General features: G+C 42.3%; 2 protein-coding genes across 2 annotated transcripts in view; both read right to left on the reverse strand.

The window, feature by feature from the left end:
• The window catches only part of LOC133509763 (mucin-like protein), a 31,384-nt gene that overhangs the window by 4,369 nt on the left and 6,384 nt on the right, over nt 1-20,631 (reverse strand). The window contains exons 3-19 of the mRNA XM_061837103.1: nt 17,050-17,105; nt 16,559-16,945; nt 13,239-13,361; nt 9,265-9,398; nt 8,736-8,927; nt 8,470-8,649; nt 7,034-7,625; nt 6,513-6,662; nt 5,441-5,658; nt 5,138-5,213; nt 4,747-5,037; nt 3,662-3,898; nt 3,428-3,580; nt 2,754-2,932; nt 785-977; nt 595-714; nt 393-512 (exon numbers count right to left, since the gene is read on the reverse strand). Of these exons, the coding sequence (XP_061693087.1) occupies nt 393-512; nt 595-714; nt 785-977; nt 2,754-2,932; nt 3,428-3,580; nt 3,662-3,898; nt 4,747-5,037; nt 5,138-5,213; nt 5,441-5,658; nt 6,513-6,662; nt 7,034-7,625; nt 8,470-8,649; nt 8,736-8,927; nt 9,265-9,398; nt 13,239-13,361; nt 16,559-16,945; nt 17,050-17,105 (3,401 nt within the window). The remainder of the gene's footprint in view (nt 1-392; nt 513-594; nt 715-784; nt 978-2,753; nt 2,933-3,427; nt 3,581-3,661; nt 3,899-4,746; nt 5,038-5,137; nt 5,214-5,440; nt 5,659-6,512; nt 6,663-7,033; nt 7,626-8,469; nt 8,650-8,735; nt 8,928-9,264; nt 9,399-13,238; nt 13,362-16,558; nt 16,946-17,049; nt 17,106-20,631) is intronic.
• On the reverse strand, nt 14,506-16,437 carry LOC133509571 (latent-transforming growth factor beta-binding protein 2-like). Its single transcript, XM_061836722.1, has 3 exons — nt 16,400-16,437; nt 14,864-16,230; nt 14,506-14,570 (listed from the first exon to the last, which is right to left on the reverse strand). Exons 1-3 carry the CDS (start codon nt 16,435-16,437, stop codon nt 14,506-14,508), a joined length of 1,470 nt encoding a protein of 489 aa, XP_061692706.1.

Below are 20,631 nucleotides of genomic sequence, written 5' to 3' on the forward strand. Positions count from 1 at the left end.
CATCATTGTGAAGGATTATGTGGTTAGATCGGAAGCAATTGGACTCTAGAAATCCTTTTTTTTTTTTTTTTTTTCAAACATACTCTAACTACCACATAGCGTGTTTTCATTGGGATAATTGACATTTACTTTAGACATTTTACATAAACTAATGAGCATTGCCTCTGTTAAATCTTGACAGTACATCAGTGGGGTGGGACGATGTATTATTTTGGGAGCGTCTGGACTCTTCCCCATCATATTTGGAAGATCAAAAGTGGGATTAAAATAAGAAAACACGTAATTAACTACTACTAGAAGTACTTAATAAACTAAGTAAACTGTTATTGTGAGTATATACAGTGTACTGTGTATATAATATATGATGATGCATGATGACAAATGTCACATACCACATCTGTCAGAGTCCTTGGCATTCTGGTATCTGCAGAAGCAGTCGACAGATCCTGGTTTGTTCTTACATTCAAACTTGGCATTGGGACAAGTCGACAAGTCAGCACACTCGTCTATATCTTCAGTACATACACAGGTAAGTGGTGGAGGTAGATTACTTTCAGTGAAGGTGAAATGATTTCACTCCAAAGCGTTCCATACCTGTGCAGTTAAATCCATCTCCATAAAAGCCAGGTTTGCATGTGCAGGTATAGCTTTGCTTTGTACTGGAGCAAGCTGCATCTTCGTGGCAGGGAAAGGTAAAAGGAGGCAAGCACATGTCTGGAGAGGTACACCATGAAATGAGACCGAGGAGTGACATAGGTATCAATATCCGTTTTGTGTGACTCACCATGCTCAAAACACTTGTATCCCTGCTTTCCATTGGACACAGTTTTATCAGGGCACTGTCCACAGTTGAAGTTTCCACTCTGTGCATCGGATTGGCACTGCACCCTTCGGAAACACGGCTTGCCTTTACATGGATCTGCTATGTTCCCGCAAAACTTCCCACTGAAGCCTTTTGGGCATAAGCACCCTGACACCTGGCAGTACACGTTGAAAACTCAATGATGTAAGGTTTATGTGAGACGTGTTTTAGCATCTTTCTGAACAGATTTTAAAACGATTCTGTCTTCAACTATTGTTGATTTCCTTGGTGTACCTGTTGAATATCTATTACTTTCTGCACTAGTGGTTTACTTTCGTCTGGACAAATGTTTGTACTGACTTTGGCCAATGTTGGTGCAAGGGTTCGGATTGATTTTGTTCATCTTCTCTCAGCGTCACGAACACAGATACAGTGCTGTTTTTTTTTTTTTATGTGTGTGTGTGTGTGTGTGTATCGATCACACACAGAGACTTCAAATCATCACACCAATTTTAATATCACTCAAAGAAAATACAAATTGCTGTTTTCAAATGACAATTCAATTTATTAAGGCACAAAAAAAAAAAATCCAAACCTTTCTGACCCTCTGTGAAAAGGTAATTGTCCCCTGAGCCTACTAGTGGGTTGTGCCACCCTTGGCAGCAATAACTGAAATTAAGTGTTTGCAACAATTGCTGCTGAGGCTTTCACATCGCTCTGGAGGAATTCTGTCTCACTCTTCTTTACAGAATTAAGTAAGCAGCAAGTAACCCCAGACCGTCACACTGCTACCACCATGCCTCACTGGTGGCATAATGTACTTTTTATTAAATGCTGTGCCATTTTTACACTGATGTAATAGGGTGCACACCTTCCAAAATGTTTCATTTTTGACTTGTCAGTCCACATAACGTTTCCCCGAAAGTCTTGAGGATCATTTAGATGTTTTTTGCAAATTTTAGATGAGCCTTTGTATTCTTTGCTGACAGCAGGGGTTTTCGCCTGGGAACCTTCCCATGGATGCCATTTTCGTCCAATGCCTTTCTTATAGTAGAGTCATAAACACTGAGCTTAACTGAGGCCAGGGAGGCCTGCAGGTCTTTGGTTTGAAGGTTTTTTGTGACCTCTTATATGTGTCGTTGTCGCACTCTTGGAGTATATTTAGTTGATCGTCCACTCAAGGTTTGCCGCTGTCCCCAGTTTTCTCCATTTGTAGATAATGGCTCTGATAGTGGTTTGCTGGAGTCCCAATCCCAAAGCTTTGGAAATGGCTTTGTAACCTTTTCCAGACTCACTTTTCCCAAATTTGTAGTTAGTCACAGTGACTGATTTAACAAGGGGGGATAATTACCTTTTAACATTGGGTCAGAACCTTTTTTTTTTTGTGTAAATGGAATTATCATTTGAAAACGGCTTTTTGTATGTCTATTGGGTTGTCTCTGAGTGATATTAAAATTGGTCTGATGATTTAAAACCTTCGTGTGTGATAGATGTGCAAAAAAAAAAAAAAAACGTAAATCAGGAGGGGGCAAATACTTATTCAAAGCACTGTAAACAGCTCTCTGCCTGTTATTCAATTTTTAGTACAACAAGATGAAATGCTGGTTACATCTCTTACTTTAACTGTAGTCTACATCGGCAAAATAAAAATTGGAAAATGAGCATACACATTCAACACCACATATTTATATTTTGAATGATCAACAAAGACATCTATGAAATAAGTTTCCTTGTTTTCCTTTTTAGTTCCAACACTTTTTAGATGGGTTTAAACAAAGGGTCTAAATTGTTTATCAGATGCAACAATAAGAACTGGAAAATACTCATGTTTTTATGTGAAATGCAGATGTTTTCAAAAATAAAGGAATCGGTGTCACTATTTCTATACTTTTGGAGGACAATGTACTGTTTATGTAAATAGTGAAGAAATGAGTCACTCTCAAAAGTTTACCTGGAACTTTCCACTCAAGTGGTTTTCAATGATGCTATCAGACTGACAGGTCCCCCCATTAAGGCAGTTGCAGATACGAAGAATGGGGGTAAACAGGGAGCTGGAGAACTTGTCTGCGACCTTAATAGTCAGCTTGACCGGCTCTGTGCTAAGAGGCATCCAGGTTAAGTAGCCATCATCTGGATTGGAGAAAGTACACATTGTGTGATTGAACCTCAGTCATTTCTGGGAAGGGGCAAATGATGCCGCAATGAGCAAGGTGTTTTGGTGGCAAACGGCCTCTGACTCGGCATTGATGTTACGAAGCCCAAGGCCTGAATGCATTTGGGAAGGTCATTGGTACAAAATCGGAAAAGTGAAGTCACTTGCTTCACTAAGGCGAACTTTCTTTGCTTAGTAAGTCAGCTGAGCTCAAAAGTGACTTGCAAGAATACAGGTACATACAGTAGCTCTGAGCAAAACACATGTTTGCTCCCATATAATGGCATTATCATAGTCAATAATCTTGGAGCTTGTTTTGTTTGTTCAGAGAGCACATGCTGTCATCTCTCCACCAATAACTAGATCTGCAACCTCTCGCAGAGCTTACACAGAACTCTGGCAGGGCGGGTCGTCTCTCAGCAACTGTAAGAAACATGCTCGTGTGTTTGTGTCCGTGTGTTTTTGTGTCTCACCACTGCCAATGGATGTTCGTGGGGGTCTTGGGAAGAGTAGTGAATAAATGATAGGATCTCCGTTAGGATCCTGGGCAACGATCTGTATGTTGGAAGTAGAATTGACCTGAGCATAGATCAGTGTAGGTTCTGTCACTATGGGAGGTGTATTGCCTACCAGAACAGAGAGAAACAACCCATCAAATATAGTCAAGGACACATTTTACATTTTGAAAATGTTAACAGAAATCTTACCATAGATTAGGGCCCGATTTTGGTATTGTTTCTCAGCATTCATGGTTTGAAGCCCAAAGTCTGAGCTGCTGGAAGCAAGACTGTCATGGACACATTGCATACTGCCTTGGCAGATTCTACTCATGTCCTCCACCTCATGAGGACTGAAGCCTTCCAGCATTTTTTTGAGGGAAACTGGTTGAAGTGGATCCTGTGGAGGGGAGGAGAACAGCAAGCTCTCTGGTTGTGGGACTGCCCCTACAAACACAGTTTGGACTATAACTAGTATGTGCAGTTACAAATAGATCGTTTTCTTATCACTTGATCAATAATGGTAGAGACTACCTCACAGAATTTTATTTTGAAAAATAATTCAGTTTACTGATTTGTATTATTGGCAGCTGTTATTATTCAAAACAAGTGTGACAAAGAACAAAATTCTTATAAGTAAACCTAGAATCAGACTTCCAAAGCCATAATATTATGTATCCCAGATGGGCAGCATGGTAGGCAAATGATTAGCACATCTGCTTAACAATGCAAGTCATATGGTTGTTTTTAAATTTTTTGCCTTTAATATTCTGCAAGAAGGGTATTTGGGATGCCCGCCACCATTTGCTCTGTCAACGGGTTCCATTGACAATGCCATTATCGTTGTTGATGATTTTCTCTGTAAACCTATGTTGTCCTGATTATATTTACATTGAAATCTGTATTTATCACATGATTGTGTTTAGTATTATTAACATTAATTATTACTATTCTGGCCTAAAATGTTAACTCATCAAATAACTTTGAAGGCAAATTGGACTTCAAGCATGGCTGTTTCAGAATGGAAGACATCTAAACATATAGAACTAATGCAGCATCAAAAAACACACTTTTACACAACTAGAAAACGTACTTTTTAGCATTATAAATCAAATTATATGAGAATGACACAAACACAAAATATTCCCTGGATATTTTAATTGTCTGTCAGTTTAGAGGACTGAGCTCACAAAATACGAATCCCACCAATTGTTCTAGTATTATAAATGAATATATAAAAACACATTTTTGCTTCAAGGACAAATGAGTAATTAATGCATCTGCAATTAACTCACAGGACAACCCAAAAAGATGCAGCTTGTCTTCTGCGGGTGGGTTAGGGTTAGTTGAAGGCAGCAGTCGGCCATCAGACTTGAGGAAGTCATCTGAGCCGTTAGTACTCCAGAGACCCATCAGACCCACTGTTCGGTTGTAGAAGGTCTGAGGAACTTCCACCATGGCTGCCAGCTGGTTGTGACCTTCTACACGCCACACGAGCACATGCAGACCACCAGCGTACAAAGCTGCACAGTGACCCAATGAAATACAGTGCACCGCAAAGTCTCTTTCTCCTACGTACACAACACCTGATAAACACAATTTATCGCACAAAAAAAGAGGTTAGCGGTTTCAATTTCATAGAACAGATCAGCCTTTAATGGTGTGTCACGTGTGTGTAGCTTTTACCAACTGTCACAATCATTTCAGCGTTATCTATAAGCAATCGCAGTCCTTCTCCTTTCTCTGCACATCGCCATTCAATCTGTAGGAATCAGGCAAAGGTACTAAATGCTTTTTTACATCATTCTATTGTGATTAGTTTGAGGAAGCATTAGGTTGCATTTGCTATTGTAATTCGGACCCTGTCAAACGCACATGCAGTATGCACTCTTAAAGTGAAGATCTACATAAGAAAGAAGAAAGCCAGAAACCCTCAAACTTAACTCGTGAGTAAACATCCACATTCACGTTTGCTGTTATTTTGCTGACCTTGCCGATGCCCTGGTGGAAAGCAGCCAGGCGTACCACCACTGGGAAGTTAATGCTGCCTTTTGTGTGCGTGTGCAGCCTCTCAGTCTGCCCTTGCAAGGTGAAGATATTAGATCCGGTGTTGGAAGACAGACGCACGATAACAAACTCTCCTAATGCCTTAAAGGAGTACTTTGTCCCATCAAAGGTGATGAAATGAAGGCTGCCATACACCATCGCTGTGTTGAAAAAAAAAAAAACAATATAGAACTTTTTTTTAACAGAGAATTAGAAAGCTTTTTTTTCAAAAATTTGAACATTGCAAAGATTGTTGGCAGATATTTCACTTTAATTCGACCTGTCTTGGATTTTCTGTCTTGAAGGCACTCAAAGGATTTTTTACTATTTATTCACAGAATTTTTTTTCGCATTTAAAAAAAATATGTATATATTCATTTTTCTTTTTTTTTTCTATTTTTTATTTTGGAATTGGGGAACCAACTCTGAATATGCTTGTTGATCTTTCCACACTTCCAGTATTTTTTGGGGGGTAGAGGGGTGGTTATAACAATTCATTATTATCAATTATCCAAGGATTTTCATTATTCACAGTCTGGCCGGGTCTCTACCCCCCACAAATAGTGTGGCATGGGGAGCATCAAGAGCAATTTGGCGTTCAGATTCAAATATATTTGGACAGGGCTGAGAAAGAAATGGGGCTCTAACTCTTGGTCATCAGGTTAAAGACCATTCACCTGAGTCAAGCCACTTTATGCAGTTTAGTAGTTAAGTTATTGAGTGTATACTTCACATCAGAGATAATGATGTGCAATTTGATTTTGAAATCCATCCATCCATCCATCCATCCATCCATCCATTTTCTTAGCCGCTTATCCTCACAAGGGTTGCGGGAGTCCTGGAGCTTATCCCAGCTGTCAACGAGCAGGAGGTGGGGTACACCCTCGACTGGTTGCCAGCCAATCACATGGGACATGGAGACAGGCACCAGTCGCACTTACAATAACTTCTAGGGGCAATTAATAGTCACTTTGACAGTATTCTTCTCGATAATTTGAAAAAAAAACCCTCTTACCAACACCCTGCGTTGCCCCATTGGCTAGCTTGGAGCCATCCAGACTGGTCCATGTATAACCTTTGCAACGGTCAATTGGACGCTTTTTGAGGTAAAGGAGGCAAAGAGGAGATTCAATGCAACACCACTGGAAAGGCAGAAGATCTTTGTCTGGAGAGAGAAAAAAAGTCTCCTTCTCAAAAGACTTGTTGGATTTTCTATCACAGAGCCTGTTGTTTTACCAAATCATTCTGTACTGCATAAATATCAAACATCACTATGTAGGTAAAAGCCTGCAGCATCATAATTTACTCATTAGTTTATTTACTGAATTGCAATGCATGAATAATACTTCAAATGAGGCTAATGTTCAGATTTCTGTATATACTAAGAATAACCATCCATCCATTTTCCATACCGGTTATCCTCACTAGGGTTGCGGGCACACTCAGATGTGCACTCATGCAATGCACTCTTAAAAAAAAAAAAACAACAAACACTCAATGCTGTCATTGCCTAAAATTTTCATTTCAATGTATTACCAATGTGTTTCTGGATACTTTGTCTTGAGAAATAGCGCTCGCTGTAACCAGCCAGTAGAGGCCCCTCCGGGTCATACACACATCTCTTTCCTGATCCATATTTGTTGACCAAAAGTGACCGGAAGGTGTGGCCCCCAGCACCACCCCATCTCTGAGCCCTCAGAGTCCTCAAGCGTGATGCTTGTTCAGTGGTGTCTTGCAAGAAGGACAAATCTCCCAGAGCCTGAGTGCGGGTACAGTGACATGAGGGCAACCCATCAGCCCAGGAAGCAGGATCAGGCTCCTTCATTGCCCACGCTTGGCACATCAATCCTGAGTCCGCCTCTGACCCATTAGGTCCGCTTAAATCATACACAACCTGGCCTAACTTTCCCAAGGGCCCTTTCACTTCCTGCGGCCTGTATCTCCCACCTGGGCCAAAAATGTTTCCTGTGGGAATTGTGGGCTCCTTGTGGATGCTTTTCGCCTCCATATAACCGATAAGGGCATCGTGATGTCGTCTCTGGCCCGGACCCCATCTCATCTCTCCATATTGTAGGAGAGCAAAGGAGTGCACTCCATCCGTGGTCAGAATACACTGGAAAGTGTTCGTCTGTAATGAACACATTGTGAGTCAACTAAATAAACACATCTTATTGGTTTCTCAATTCTTTTATGTTTATGTTGTATACACTGGCATTGTGTCGACTAGGAGGCCCTGTAGCTCAGCGGTAAGAGCACTGGTTTGGTAAACCAGGGGTTGTGGGTTCGTATCCCACTGGGGCCTCCACTCCCTGAGAAGGGTTGCGCCAGGAAGGGCATCCGGCGTAAAAATTGTGCCAAACTAGACTAGAGCAATGACTGCATTTACATTTTGTGTGCCACCTGTGAGAGATTATCAGGTGTGCTGCAGGTTCACTTAACTGATCGGAAAAACTTTTTTTTTTAAGTGACCATGTGTTACCTTTTCCAATTCCTGAAAGTACACATCAACTTTGCTTTGACAAAACAAGCTTGAATTTTCACAGAGTACATTTGTGAGTAAACTGGGACATCCTCATCATATCATTATATGTAGTGTTGTGTTTATAGTACTATCTGTAAAAATTTTGATCAACGGCATGCCATGAAGTATTTTCTATGAGAGTCAGCCTCGGTTCAATAATTGTTGAAAACACATGACGAGAGTGTATATGTTGCTTGTATGCATGGCAACAGAAAATAAACTGTAGCGCGTTTGTCGAGCCTGCCACAGGGAGGTGCTTGATATCTATTCATAAATTACACAAGATTAGACATATGCAAAGTGAAACGCTATCTAAAAAGCATCTCATGTAACTTTTGTTATACTGTACATACAAATGACATGACAAATTTCAAGCACACTTACCAAAACAAAATCTCTCTAATGTGATGTGTAAATTGTCTTTACTTTGTCATCAATTTATTCTCGTTACCTCTGACTGATTGATCTTCTGATAAGACACAGCCAATACATGGTCCCAAGTGATTTTGAGTATCCAAGAAGGAGTGAATGCGTTCTTTGCTCTCTGCCCCTCAAATTTTGAAACATCAGCGGCTGTACGATTGAACACAATGTGGGAGTACATATCTGATATATTTGACTCATGGTATTCCTTTAAAAAGAAAAAAAACAATTATTACTTTGACAGGATTAAAATACTGTATGTCTCAAATATTCTCTTTTGACCTCTTCCCCGACCTTCAACTCTGGATTCCGTCTAACCTTATAGAACAAGCCTCCGTCGCCCAGGGTGAGGTCAGCATCATCCCAGAACGCTGCCAAAAGTGACACGTTCATATCAGTGGGAAATCCAGTGGCGAACGGAGCTGGAAACAGATACTGCTCATTCTCGGCAGCCGACTGAAAATGGACAAGGCCATTATCAGAGAACTAGAACGGAGAAGAAAAAGACGCATCAATTTATAAAAGGTTTATCTATTATGGCTTTGAAAGAAATACTGGACTCCAAAATTTCATCGACTTGAATTTTACCCATACTTAAAAAAAAAAAAAAAATCCAAGTTTAAGCATAGATTTCATACATCTTTTGAGCAAGGCACGGTTCATTTTGAGTTGCTTCTTGAGAATAGTAAACTTGTATTTTATAGGTCAGGGCTGTCTGTTCTTGTGACTTAGATGAAAATCACACCCCATTGCTGATTGAAGCAGTAATCCAGGTTGTTTTTTTCTCTTTTGCTACTACAAGATATACTTTTGGGAAACTTACATAAATTCTGTCATATAATTTCCCCAGGAATGGGAAACGTATTGGTGGTTTGATGTATGGAGAATTTCCATCTTTTGTGCCCATGTGTATTCTTCTATCGCCAACTTCAGCTCCAAATGGGTATAGGTTAGTCTCTGTTGGCGCGGTGAAAAGTCTTGATCAGTGTCACTAATAAACATAATTATCTTTTAAATGTACATTTAAAACAAGTGAAGTGAATATTTAAAAGAAAATCCAAACATAGCATATACTGAAAACATAATCTCTAACAAAACAACTGACTTCAACATCGACTGTGCCACCAACATGTACAGTACATGTTGCAGGGAAGGAGAAAAAGCTTGATTTGCCCTGACATCACAATACTGAATATCCTGTAATAGTTTCATCAAGAATGAGGCATTAGTGCCTATTACACAGTATACATTTTATGTGTTGATTATTGAATTGCATTTGCTTGCATGGGATACTGTGGTTTTTTTCTACACAGTACATGTGGTAGCCCAGCAAATGATTGGTGCATCATCTATTTGAATAAATACTGTCTATGTTGCACCTCAGGTAAACTGTCTTTCTCTTTGTAAGTGGTGCCAAAAGGTGGCTATAATTCCAATTGCTAACTTTACCTTTCCTATGACACCACAATCTGTCTTGACTGACACCAACAAGTAGACATACGCCAACCCAGGTTTTGCTAGCTTTTTAACGGGAAAGTGGTTCTTCATGCAATAAATAAATAAATAAATACATACATACATACATACATGAATAAATAAATAAATAAACAGATGGATATATAAATAAATAAATAAAGAAAGAAATACAGCGTTCAAAGATCTCCCATTCAGTAATAGGAATCCATAAAAAAATACTGAATAAAACAATATGGCAATACAGTATCTATCCATCCATTTTCTACCTCTTACCCTGTTCAGTATCATATACAAGCTAGAGCTGGAACTGAAGCCTTTCCCAAATTCGACAAATTCGAGTCTTCATTTAACCTACAATGCACGTCTTTGTGGTGTCAGAGGAAACTGAAGAATCTGGGGGAAACCCATTCAAAATCCGCACAGAACAGGACCAAAAAGCTTTGTATGATGAGAACTGTCAGGCTAACAAACCACATGCTCCATCAAGCTGCCATTAAACAATGTATGGATCATAATCCATCTATTATTATCATTTGGACGATCCAAATAAAGTTTCATTATTTATTTGGGCGACACGGTGGCGCAGCTGTAGTGCATTGACCTCACAGTTCTGAGGACCGGGATTCATATCCTGCCTGTGTGGAGTTCTCATGCTCCCCCCGTACCTGCGTAGGTTTTCTCCGGGGCCTCCGGTTTCCTCTCACATCCAAAAAACATGCATTCATTGGACACTCTAAATTGCCCCTAGGTTTGAGTGTGAGTGCAACTGTTGTCCGTCTGCATGTGCCCTGCATTTGGCTGGCAACCAATTCAGGGTGTCCCCTGCCTCCTGCCAGATGGCAGCTGGGTTTGGCTCCAGCACTTCCATGACCCTCGTGAGAATAAGCGGCTCATAAAATGGATGGAAGCAGGGATGGATGATTTATTTGTGTTATTTGAATTATATTGTCTCATATGTCTGTCTTCATATAGTGTATGCCAGAACACTAACTGATGTCGGTGAAGCTTTCTCTTGCACTGTTTGCTGGGATCGGCTGCTGCTACTCTTAACTATGAAAATCTGAATTGAAAATAGGTAGATATTCATAATATAAGCAATAAAACAAATTGAAACAAATTTGTCATGGCACACGCTCTGAGAGTTGCGCATCAGTACATAAAGTTATGTGTTTAAAAGGTGAAAAATAGCTAACCATTCAGAGTCATGTTGCACTTTATATCATCTTCTCGACAGGAACAGGAATAAGACCCTGGCAGATTTGTACAAGTGGTTTGCCCAGGACATATTGTGGAGGATGCACATTCATCAAGGTCCACACACCCTCCTTCTCCATGACCACTGTCTTTGGTTGCATTCCATCCATGGTTACAGGAACATTCAAAACTTCCAACATGATTGAAGCAGGTGGCAGCAGAGTGACACTGCCCATTGGCCTGTTGGCATTCATCAAGATCTACACACAATGGCCCGATACTCACAAAGCCCTGATTGCATAAACATACAAATGACCCCGGGGTGTTCTGGCAGTGAGCTACATGATGGCACGGATTGGTAAAAGCTTCACACTCGTCCACATCTTTGCACCACGAGCCGTTTCCTGCGAAGCCCAGAGGGCAATGGCACAAAAAGGAACCAGGTGTATTAAAGCAACGTGCCAAGGAATTGCAAGGTAAATCCTCACATTCATTGGTGTCGACACAGATGTTCCCCTCTTCATGGTATCCAGAAGGACAAGTACAGTGGTATGTTCCAGGAACATTGAGGCACACCTGATCAAAGCGACAGGAGGTGTTGTCTTTGCATTCATCAATATCATCACAACCCAGCTGAAAGGAATTGTACCCAGGATAACACTCGCAGATGAACGCTCCTGCTGTGTTGTTACAGAATGAATGTTCAGGGCACAAAGTAACATCCGAGTCTTGACATTCATTTGTATCCTGACACTCGGTGCCATTGAAAGTAAAGCCCTCGTTGCAAGGACAATGGTAAGACCCAGGAGTGTTGACACATGTCGACTGAGGCGGGCACACTGTTGAGTTTTTAGACTCTGCGCATTCATCAATATCTACACACTTGGTTTCATAACTCCAAAATCCACTAATACATTCACAGTAATATGATCCAATTGCATTAATACATGTCCCATTGCTGCAAATGTTCTCAAAATTTGTATCATTGCACTCATTAGTGTCTATACAGGATTCCTCGACACGGGAAAATCCAGCATCACATATACAGTGGAAGCTGCCATTAGTGTTGATGCATGTGCTATATTCAGGGCAGGTAAAGTTGTTCTGGCACTCATTAATATCCTCACAGTCACGAGCATTGATTTGGTAACCATCCCAGCACTCACAGAAGAAGGATCCCACTGAGTTCAGACAGCTGGAGGAATCGGGACACTGAATGAACCTGAGAGAGCATTCGTCTACATCCAAGCACATGGATCCATTGGCAGAGAAGCCTGAGTCACAAATACATTTGTAGCCTCCATTCGCGTTGCTACAAGTGCTATATTCCGGGCAAGTGAAGTTCCCTATTGCACATTCGTCAATGTCATGACAGTGTGTCCCATTGTCAAAGAAACCTTCCCAACATTTACAGATGTAAGAGCCGTTTGTGTTGAAACAGGAGGAGAAGGTAGGGCAAATTTGAGCTTGGAATTGGTGACATTCATCCACATCAGAGCATTCCAAGCCATTGCCTTGATAGCCACCTTTGCACCGGCAATAGAAGGAACCCTGATAATGGTGGCACTCAGCAAGGGGATGGCAGACCAAACTGGTATTCAAGCAGGTGTCTTCATTCACACATGTCCCCTTGTCATACAACAGGCCAACAATACACAGACAGATGTAGGAACCAATGGTGTTGCTGCATATCATATTTGTGCTGCAAGTTGTATTCTCCTTCTCGTGGCATTCATCGATATCCTCACAGTCAAAGCCATCCCCTTGATATCCATCCAGGCACTGGCAGTTGTAGGCGCCATATGTATTGCGGCACAAAGCCTGGGTGCTGCAGTTATGTGGCAGGGTGGAATTCTGCTCGCATTCGTTTATATCTTCGCACTGAAAGCCATTACCATCCATCCCAATGGGGCAACCACAGGTGAAAGATCCAGGTGTGTTTGTGCAGCTGGCAATGTTATGGCATCCTCCATTTTGGAAGTGGCATTCATCAAAGTCTATAATTCACCCAAAGGGGGACATTGTCAGCCGCAAAAGGAGAGGAGAACATTTCTTAAGAGACTTACTATAATGGAGCAAAAAAGCTCAAATTTGCTCGATGAATGTGCATGGGGAGTTGACACTTACCATAGCAGTTCTTCCCATCACCAGTGAAGCCACTGAGACAGAAACAGTGATGACCTCCCACTGTATTGGCACACTGTGAAAACTCGCTGCACTCATGTAGTCCTGTTTCACATTCATCTACATCTGTCAGAAAGGGGTTAGAAGAAGAAGAAATGATGAATACTCAACTGAATTAAGCAACACAAATACATGCAATATCATCAGTTCATGGATCGAACAAACGTTATATAAGTCTGACACATACCAGCTCTATCTACCATACATGTCATACCGACCACTGGAGGGGAACCTGACTGAATTTGCATTAGTCGTCACGTGTGGCCAAATGTCAGGCACAAGCGTTCCTGCGATACAAATGTCGCAGATGGAACGGCCAATCTGAAATGCCAATTTGTGGAACATAATCTGAATTTATGATAATTTTATGGCTGCAACACATTCCAAAAACATTGGGGCAGGTGCAAAAAAAGAGAGAAAGCTGAGGAGTCCTCATCAAAGACCTGTGCTGAACATCCCATGGGTGAACAGGCTGATTCAGAACAGGTGGGTGCCACGATTGAGAAAAAAAGGAGCGTCCATGAATTTTTCAGTTGTTCACAGGCAAATATGAGGCGAGTTTCACCTCTTTGTAAAGAAGTGCATGAGAAAATAGTTCAAGTACAATGTTCCTCAACTTACAATTGCAAGGAAATAAGGGATTTCATCATTTATGGTCTATAATATCAAAAGGTTCCCTCAGGTGGCACTGCATCAAAAAGCGAAATCGGTGTCTTAAGAACAACACAACATGGACTCAAGAACATTTCAGAAAACCACTGTCATTAAATCCAGTACGGCGTTATATGCTTAAGTGAAATTTAAAACTTTACTATACAAAACAAAATCTATTTACCGACAACACTCAGAAACGTTCCTGGTTTCTCTAGGCCTGACCTGATCCAACATGGAATTATGCAAAGTTATGTGATCTGACACGTCCACATTTCAAATTTTTTGGGAAATTGAGGCTGTCGTGTCCTCTCAGCCAAAGAGGAAAAGAACCATCTGCATTGTTATGGACGCAAAGTTCAAAAGCCAGCCTCTCTGATGGTATGGGGCTTTGTTAGTACCAATGGCATGGGTAACCTACACATCTGTGATGACCCCATTAATGCTGAAAGTTACATACAGATTTGGGAGAAATATATGCTGCCATCCAAGTAATGTCTTTTTCATGGACAGCCCTGCTTATTTCAGCAAGACAATGCCAAACCACATTCTGCATGTGTTACAACAGCATGGCTTCTTGAATGCGGGTACTAGACTGGCCTGTCTGCAGCCCAGACCTGTGTCCTATTGAAAATATGTGCCAGATTATGAAGTGAAAATTCAAAATTAATGGTTTTTGCTAAAAAAAATTGAGTTCATCAGTTTGAGCATTAAATATTGTTTTGATGTATGTTCAGTTAAATATAGGTTGAATATGATTTTAAAATCATTGTATTCTGTTTTTTTTGACACAATGTTCCAATTTCATTGGAATTGGGTTTGTAAATATTTTTTTCATGATTCTCCACACTAGTTGTGTGCAGCCCTGTTACATTGTGTATACAATGGAAAAAGGAGTAGAAAATATTTAGGCTTACCAGCACACTGAAGTCCACTGAGAATGTAGCCTTGTTTGCAAACACAGGTGTATGAACCAGGGACATTCAAACATTCTGTGTCATTTTCAGGACAAATATTTTCCCTCTGGCACTCATCTATATCAACGCAAGCCAGGCCATCACCAATGTATCCCAGGTCGCACACACATTGGTGTCCAGCAGGTGAGCTATGGCACAGGCCATGAATGTGGCACCCTGGTTCACAGAGTGAACTCGGTGACACACAAGTGTCATTTCGAGCTACTGTACCATTCAAACATGAGCAAACGTGTGCTCCGGGGGAGTTCACACACTTAGAGAAATCTGGACAAACACTATGTAAGAGAATGCACTCGTCCACATCTTGGCAGGAGAAGCCGTCACCCATGAAACCCTCCTGGCATGAGCAGAAGAAATCTCCAATAAAGTTGATGCATAGTGCCCGTGGATGGCACGTGCCCGTCACAGAGCACTCATTAACGTCATCACATTGTGTGCCATTGAATGCAAAGCCCCGCTTGCAGGTGCAAGTGTGGGAACCGATTGTGTTGAGGCATGTCGCATTAACATGGCAAGGATTCGCTTTACACTCATCAATATCAACGCAGTCTATGTTGGTGGCAGAGCGGTAATATCCAGCCTGGCAGGGGCATTCATATGAACCATCTATATTTTTGCACTTTTCATTGACACCACAAGGATCTTCCTTTTCGTCACACTCATTTACATCCTGACAAAGAGTCCGGTTGACCAAAACAAATCCCTGCTGGCACAGGCAAGTGAATGAGCCTATGCCGTTCACACACGAAGCCTTGTTTTTACAGCCTCCATTATCCACAAGACACTCGTTCACATCGCTACACTGGATCAAACCGTCTCCAGAGTAACCCACCTGACAGGTGCAGTTAAAGGTACCAGGCAGATTAGTGCAAAGGGCATTGGAGTGACACAAAGTAGAAAGGGAACATTCATCCTCATCCGAACATGTGAAGCCATCTCCCCTGTAACCTGCTGCACAGCGGCATGTGAAGGAACCGGGTGAATTAGTGCAGACAGAGTCGGGGCTGCAAGGGCCTGCTTCACATTCATCCAGGTCACGGCACTCAGAGTTATTAAAGATGAAGCCACTGCCGCAGTCACAGAAATATGAACCGCCGGTGTTGACGCAGGTTGTGATAGGAGGGCAGATGTTTGGTGTTGCGCACTCATTAATATCATCACACGATCTGCCATCTCCCACAAACCCCTCCAGACAGGAGCACTCATAACTTCCAAGCCTGTTAATACATAAAGAATTGGGGTCACAGGCATTGTCTTCATTGCATTCATTTATATCAACACATCTTAGGCCATTTCCGACAAAACCTCTGTTGCATGTACACCGGTATGACCCAATTGTGTTAAAACAGACTGCGTATGAACTGCAGATGTTGATTGCACATTCGTCAATGTCCACACAGCTCTGGCCGCTACTTTCAAAGCCGTTACTGCACGTGCAGCGGTAAGTACCAGGCAGATTTTTACAGCCTTTGTTACCGAGCGAGGACGAGCACACCCGTGGAGTCTCTGAACATTCATCGATATCGAGACAAAGGTAGTTCCCGTTGCCCTTATAACCAGCATTACAGGTGCACACGTAAGATCCAGGGTTATTGGTGCATGTTGCATTCCAGTGACAAATATTTGGGTTCCTACATTCATTTTTATCTCTGCACTCGTAGCCGTTTCCCTCGAACCCGACTTTACATTTGCACTGTCGTCCGCCCTCAAAGTTGCTGCACAGTGCGTTGGCATGACAGCCCCCATTTTCTGTTTGACACTCATCAATATCCTGGCAGTTAGCGCCATCTCCGATGAATCCACTGAGACAAACACAACTGTAGCTGCCAAAGGTGTTGCTGCAGCTGGCTTTCGGGTGGCAACCGTGCAGGCCGCTGAGGCATTCATCGATGTCTCTGCACAGGAAACCATCGCCCTGAAACCCCATTTCGCACACACAGGTGAAATTATTTTGGACTTTTAGACATTCTGCGTCTTGGTGGCACTTGATGCCTGCTGCTTCACAATCTCTCTGGTCAGCAACTGGGAAGAATTGAAGAGAGAACTTAAAAAATACAGAACCCACTTCGAATTATTTTATTAAATACTCTGTTTCGTCTAAATGAGGAGACTGCAAGTTTGCTCACCTGTAGAGGAGTACTTCAGCATTGCCAGTAGACTTATGAGCCACAAGCGTGGGAATCTTTAAGGGCAAAAAATAGGGTCAGAAATGAATATCTGAAGTCATTTTCAAAAATAAACTGGACATTTTTCATGTTGTTCTCCTACAGCATGATAGTGTATTCGTAAAAACTAAAATACAATAAAAATAATAATAATCAAAATAATGACAATAAGAATCAGAATAACATGAGGTGACTGATGAGTATTTCTGCTGCAAAGTTCAGGCCTCGCCCATATGGAGTTTCCAGTACTCTGGTTCTCTCCCACAGCCCAAAAACATGCACGATAGATAGTTGATAACTAAATTTCCCATCGGTGTGAGATTGTGTGTGAATGATTGCTTTTTGTATGCACCCTGCAATTGGCCGGGCACATATACGTGGATGTATGTATTGGCTGACCAGTTCAGGGTATAGCCCGGATCTCGGCTGAAGATAGGTGAGATAGATTCTAGCATGCCTGTGACCCTAGTGAGGATAAGATGTTTGGAAAATGGATGGATGGGTAATAATAATTGCAGTTGTACATGAGACTTTTCTACAATTAAAGATTATTTTTAGAATTTCACACATTTTTCTTTCACACCCTGGTGGTGGAAGCTAATTGTTTAAACGACGCTAGTGAGACCAGCTACGTTGCATTGTGTGGAGGGAGTAGCAAGGACCAGAACACAGAAAATGGGTACGGGGGTGAAAGGTGCTGAGATTCTGCTTGGAATCATTGGAGCAACAGCACAGACTAGAAAAGGTCCTGGAGACAAAGCTATAGCAGCCAGAATGAGATGATTTGGGGGAAAAATTGATTCAACCTGAAAGACCTGCAGTGGCAAATGGTCAATTTGGAACCACAGAAATTCTAAAAAATGAATGATGGTTGTGATCTAGTTACCATCTACTGTAGATGTCAAGGTTCCTCAAAGTCAGACTACAGTATTGTCTGTCCCAGGACAAGGACGTTGTTGGACAATGATGACACTGTAGAACAGTCCCGGTATCAGATCCCGTGGATCAGTTGGTACTGGGCCAGTGAAGTAACAATTGATTTGTTCCGTTGTATTCATTAGCCGAGTGAAAAAAAATTATATTGACAAATGATCAGATTCTCTGGGTGACATTACCCCCACAAGCTAGAGAAAATACTTCTTTGAAAAATTTCTTTTCGATTGGGAAAAGGCCTAGTGAAGAGATCGAAGCAGAGCCTACAACTAACTCGCACCTTTTTGAGGAGCTTTGTGAAGAGATGAACGCAGATGCTTCTCTTATACACGGAAATAAGATGGTTATCAAGAGGGAAATCGATCACAAGAGTGTTTTAAATTACGAGAGCCGCTGCAAAGATTTTTCTCATTTCTGACATAACTGTGAACCGGGGTTTTCTGGAGTGACAGCAACCGAAACAAAACAATGTAATACACTAGATATGAACAACACACTTCAGGTGTCATTGTCTCCCATTACCCCCGGATAGGACCATCTCATTGCAGAGAAACAACTACAACTGTATCTTATTTTGAAGGCTTGTTTAAACGTTACTCCAACAATCAGTTGAGAGAGTGCTAGGGCTGTGGTCGCCAACCACTGATCTATTTAAAAAAAAAAAAAAAAAAGACTGGATGACTCATTGGCCACCAAAACTGAAGTCGCCATCCGCCATCTTGATACTCCCAAAACAACTGTGCTGCGTTCGTCACCAGTTTCGTGGCTGTGAGAAAACATTCCACAGGCAAGTTAGATAGATTTACTATGACACTGTTAAAGTTTTGTTGTAAAGGTTTTTTTTTTTAATTTTCTGATTAACTTAATTCACTTGAACAAAATTTTGTTTACGGTTGTTGTTGTTCACTGTTCACTTTCTGCTTCACTTTTATAGGCCGACGATTTTTCGCAAAAAAAGCGATGTAAATATTTTCCCAAACTTGATCTGTGGATAAGCAAGAAAAAACATTTTCTCTGAAAATTTTGAGGAATTTCATAATACAAAACTCAATAAAATTTAATTTGATTTTCAAATGCAAGGAAACACGTTTAAATTTTCTGTCTGAAACAGGACGTTGCAGAGACAACATATGAACAATGCGTTTAGCATGTATTTTACCTTTGCGAGTCTTATTTTCCCAAAATATACCTAACAATTGACTTAAAATGGAATGTTTTTATTGCTATGTTATGATGATAGTGCTTCACAACTTATTTTGGGAAAACTTAACATGTCATGGAAATTGGGCCCAAGATAATATGCAAGGTAGTCACGGTGTTGTATGTCTTTCCTTTGCACTTAGCCTTTTTTGGCTTACCAATTCAAATTAAGAATCCTTCATGTTACCAGAACTGAAAACATGTCAAGCTATCATGACCAGTTTTAATTTGAGGTTGGCGTCAGGAGTACGGAAGTACGGGAACGAGGCATGAGAGGCAACGATCTGGCGAAGACCAGTTGTCCCCAGGGTCCTATAAATACCGAGTATAATCAGTCAGGATGATCCTAATCAGTGCCGGTGTGCTGGCCACACCCAGCCAGGACTGGAAGGCAGGATTATGACAGTACCTCCCCCTAACGGCTGGCTCCAGACGGCCCAGGAGCATCAGGATGGGCCGCATGGAAGTCCCTGATGAGGGTGGGGTCTACGATGAAGCGGGAAGGGATCCAGGAACGCTCCTCTGGGCTGTACCCCTCCGAATCCACCAAGTACCGGACCCGCCTGCCCCTGCGACGAGAAGACAGCAGCCGGCGCACAGAATACACCGAACCGCCGTCCACCATGCGGGGGGGGCCTGACCGGAGGAACCAGCGGTGACGGACGGGTCGGGCGGAGCCTGCTCACGTGGAAGGTGGGGTGGACCCTCATCGACCTAGGGAGCTTCAGTGACACAGCAACGGGGTTGATGATCTTGCTGACGGGGAACGGGCCAACGAACCTGGGAGCAAGTTTGTGTGACTCCGTCCGCAGCAGAAGGTCCTTAGTGGACACCCACACTTGTTGTCCCACCTTGAGTGCTGGTGCCCTTCTCCTCTTGAGGTCCGCTGCGGACTTGTAGGTGCCGCCCATGCACAGAAGCGTCCTGCCTCTCAGGTTTGCTTGCAGCGTCTAATCACTGCCAGGGCGGATGGTACCGCGGAGTCCGTGAGGAAACAGAGAGGGAGAATAACCGTGCACGATGTGAAAAGGAGCCATACGATGTGAAAAGGTGCCATACCTGGTTGACCCTCTCTGTCTGGCCGTTGGCCCGATGTCAGACTCGCCGAAGTGCCGATGAGGGTGCAGAACTCCCTCCAGAACCGGGAGGTGAACTGTGGTCCTCTGTCCGAAACGATATCCACCGGGAGCCCTTGGTAGCAGACGACCTCGTCCAGCAACAACTGGGCCGTGTGCTTGGCGGACGGGATCTTCGGGGCCGGCACGAAATGGACCATTTTGGAGAACCGGTTAACTATTGAAAGAACGACCGTGTACCCCTGGAGGGAGGTAACCCCGTGACAAAGTCCACCTCAATATGCGACCACGGGCGAGAGGGAACAAGCAGAGGATGCAGCGGAACGTCTTGTTG

Source organism: Syngnathoides biaculeatus, chromosome 12 (assembly GCF_019802595.1).
Source record: "Syngnathoides biaculeatus isolate LvHL_M chromosome 12, ASM1980259v1, whole genome shotgun sequence".
In the NCBI taxonomy this organism is placed as follows: Eukaryota; Metazoa; Chordata; class Actinopteri; order Syngnathiformes; family Syngnathidae; genus Syngnathoides; species Syngnathoides biaculeatus.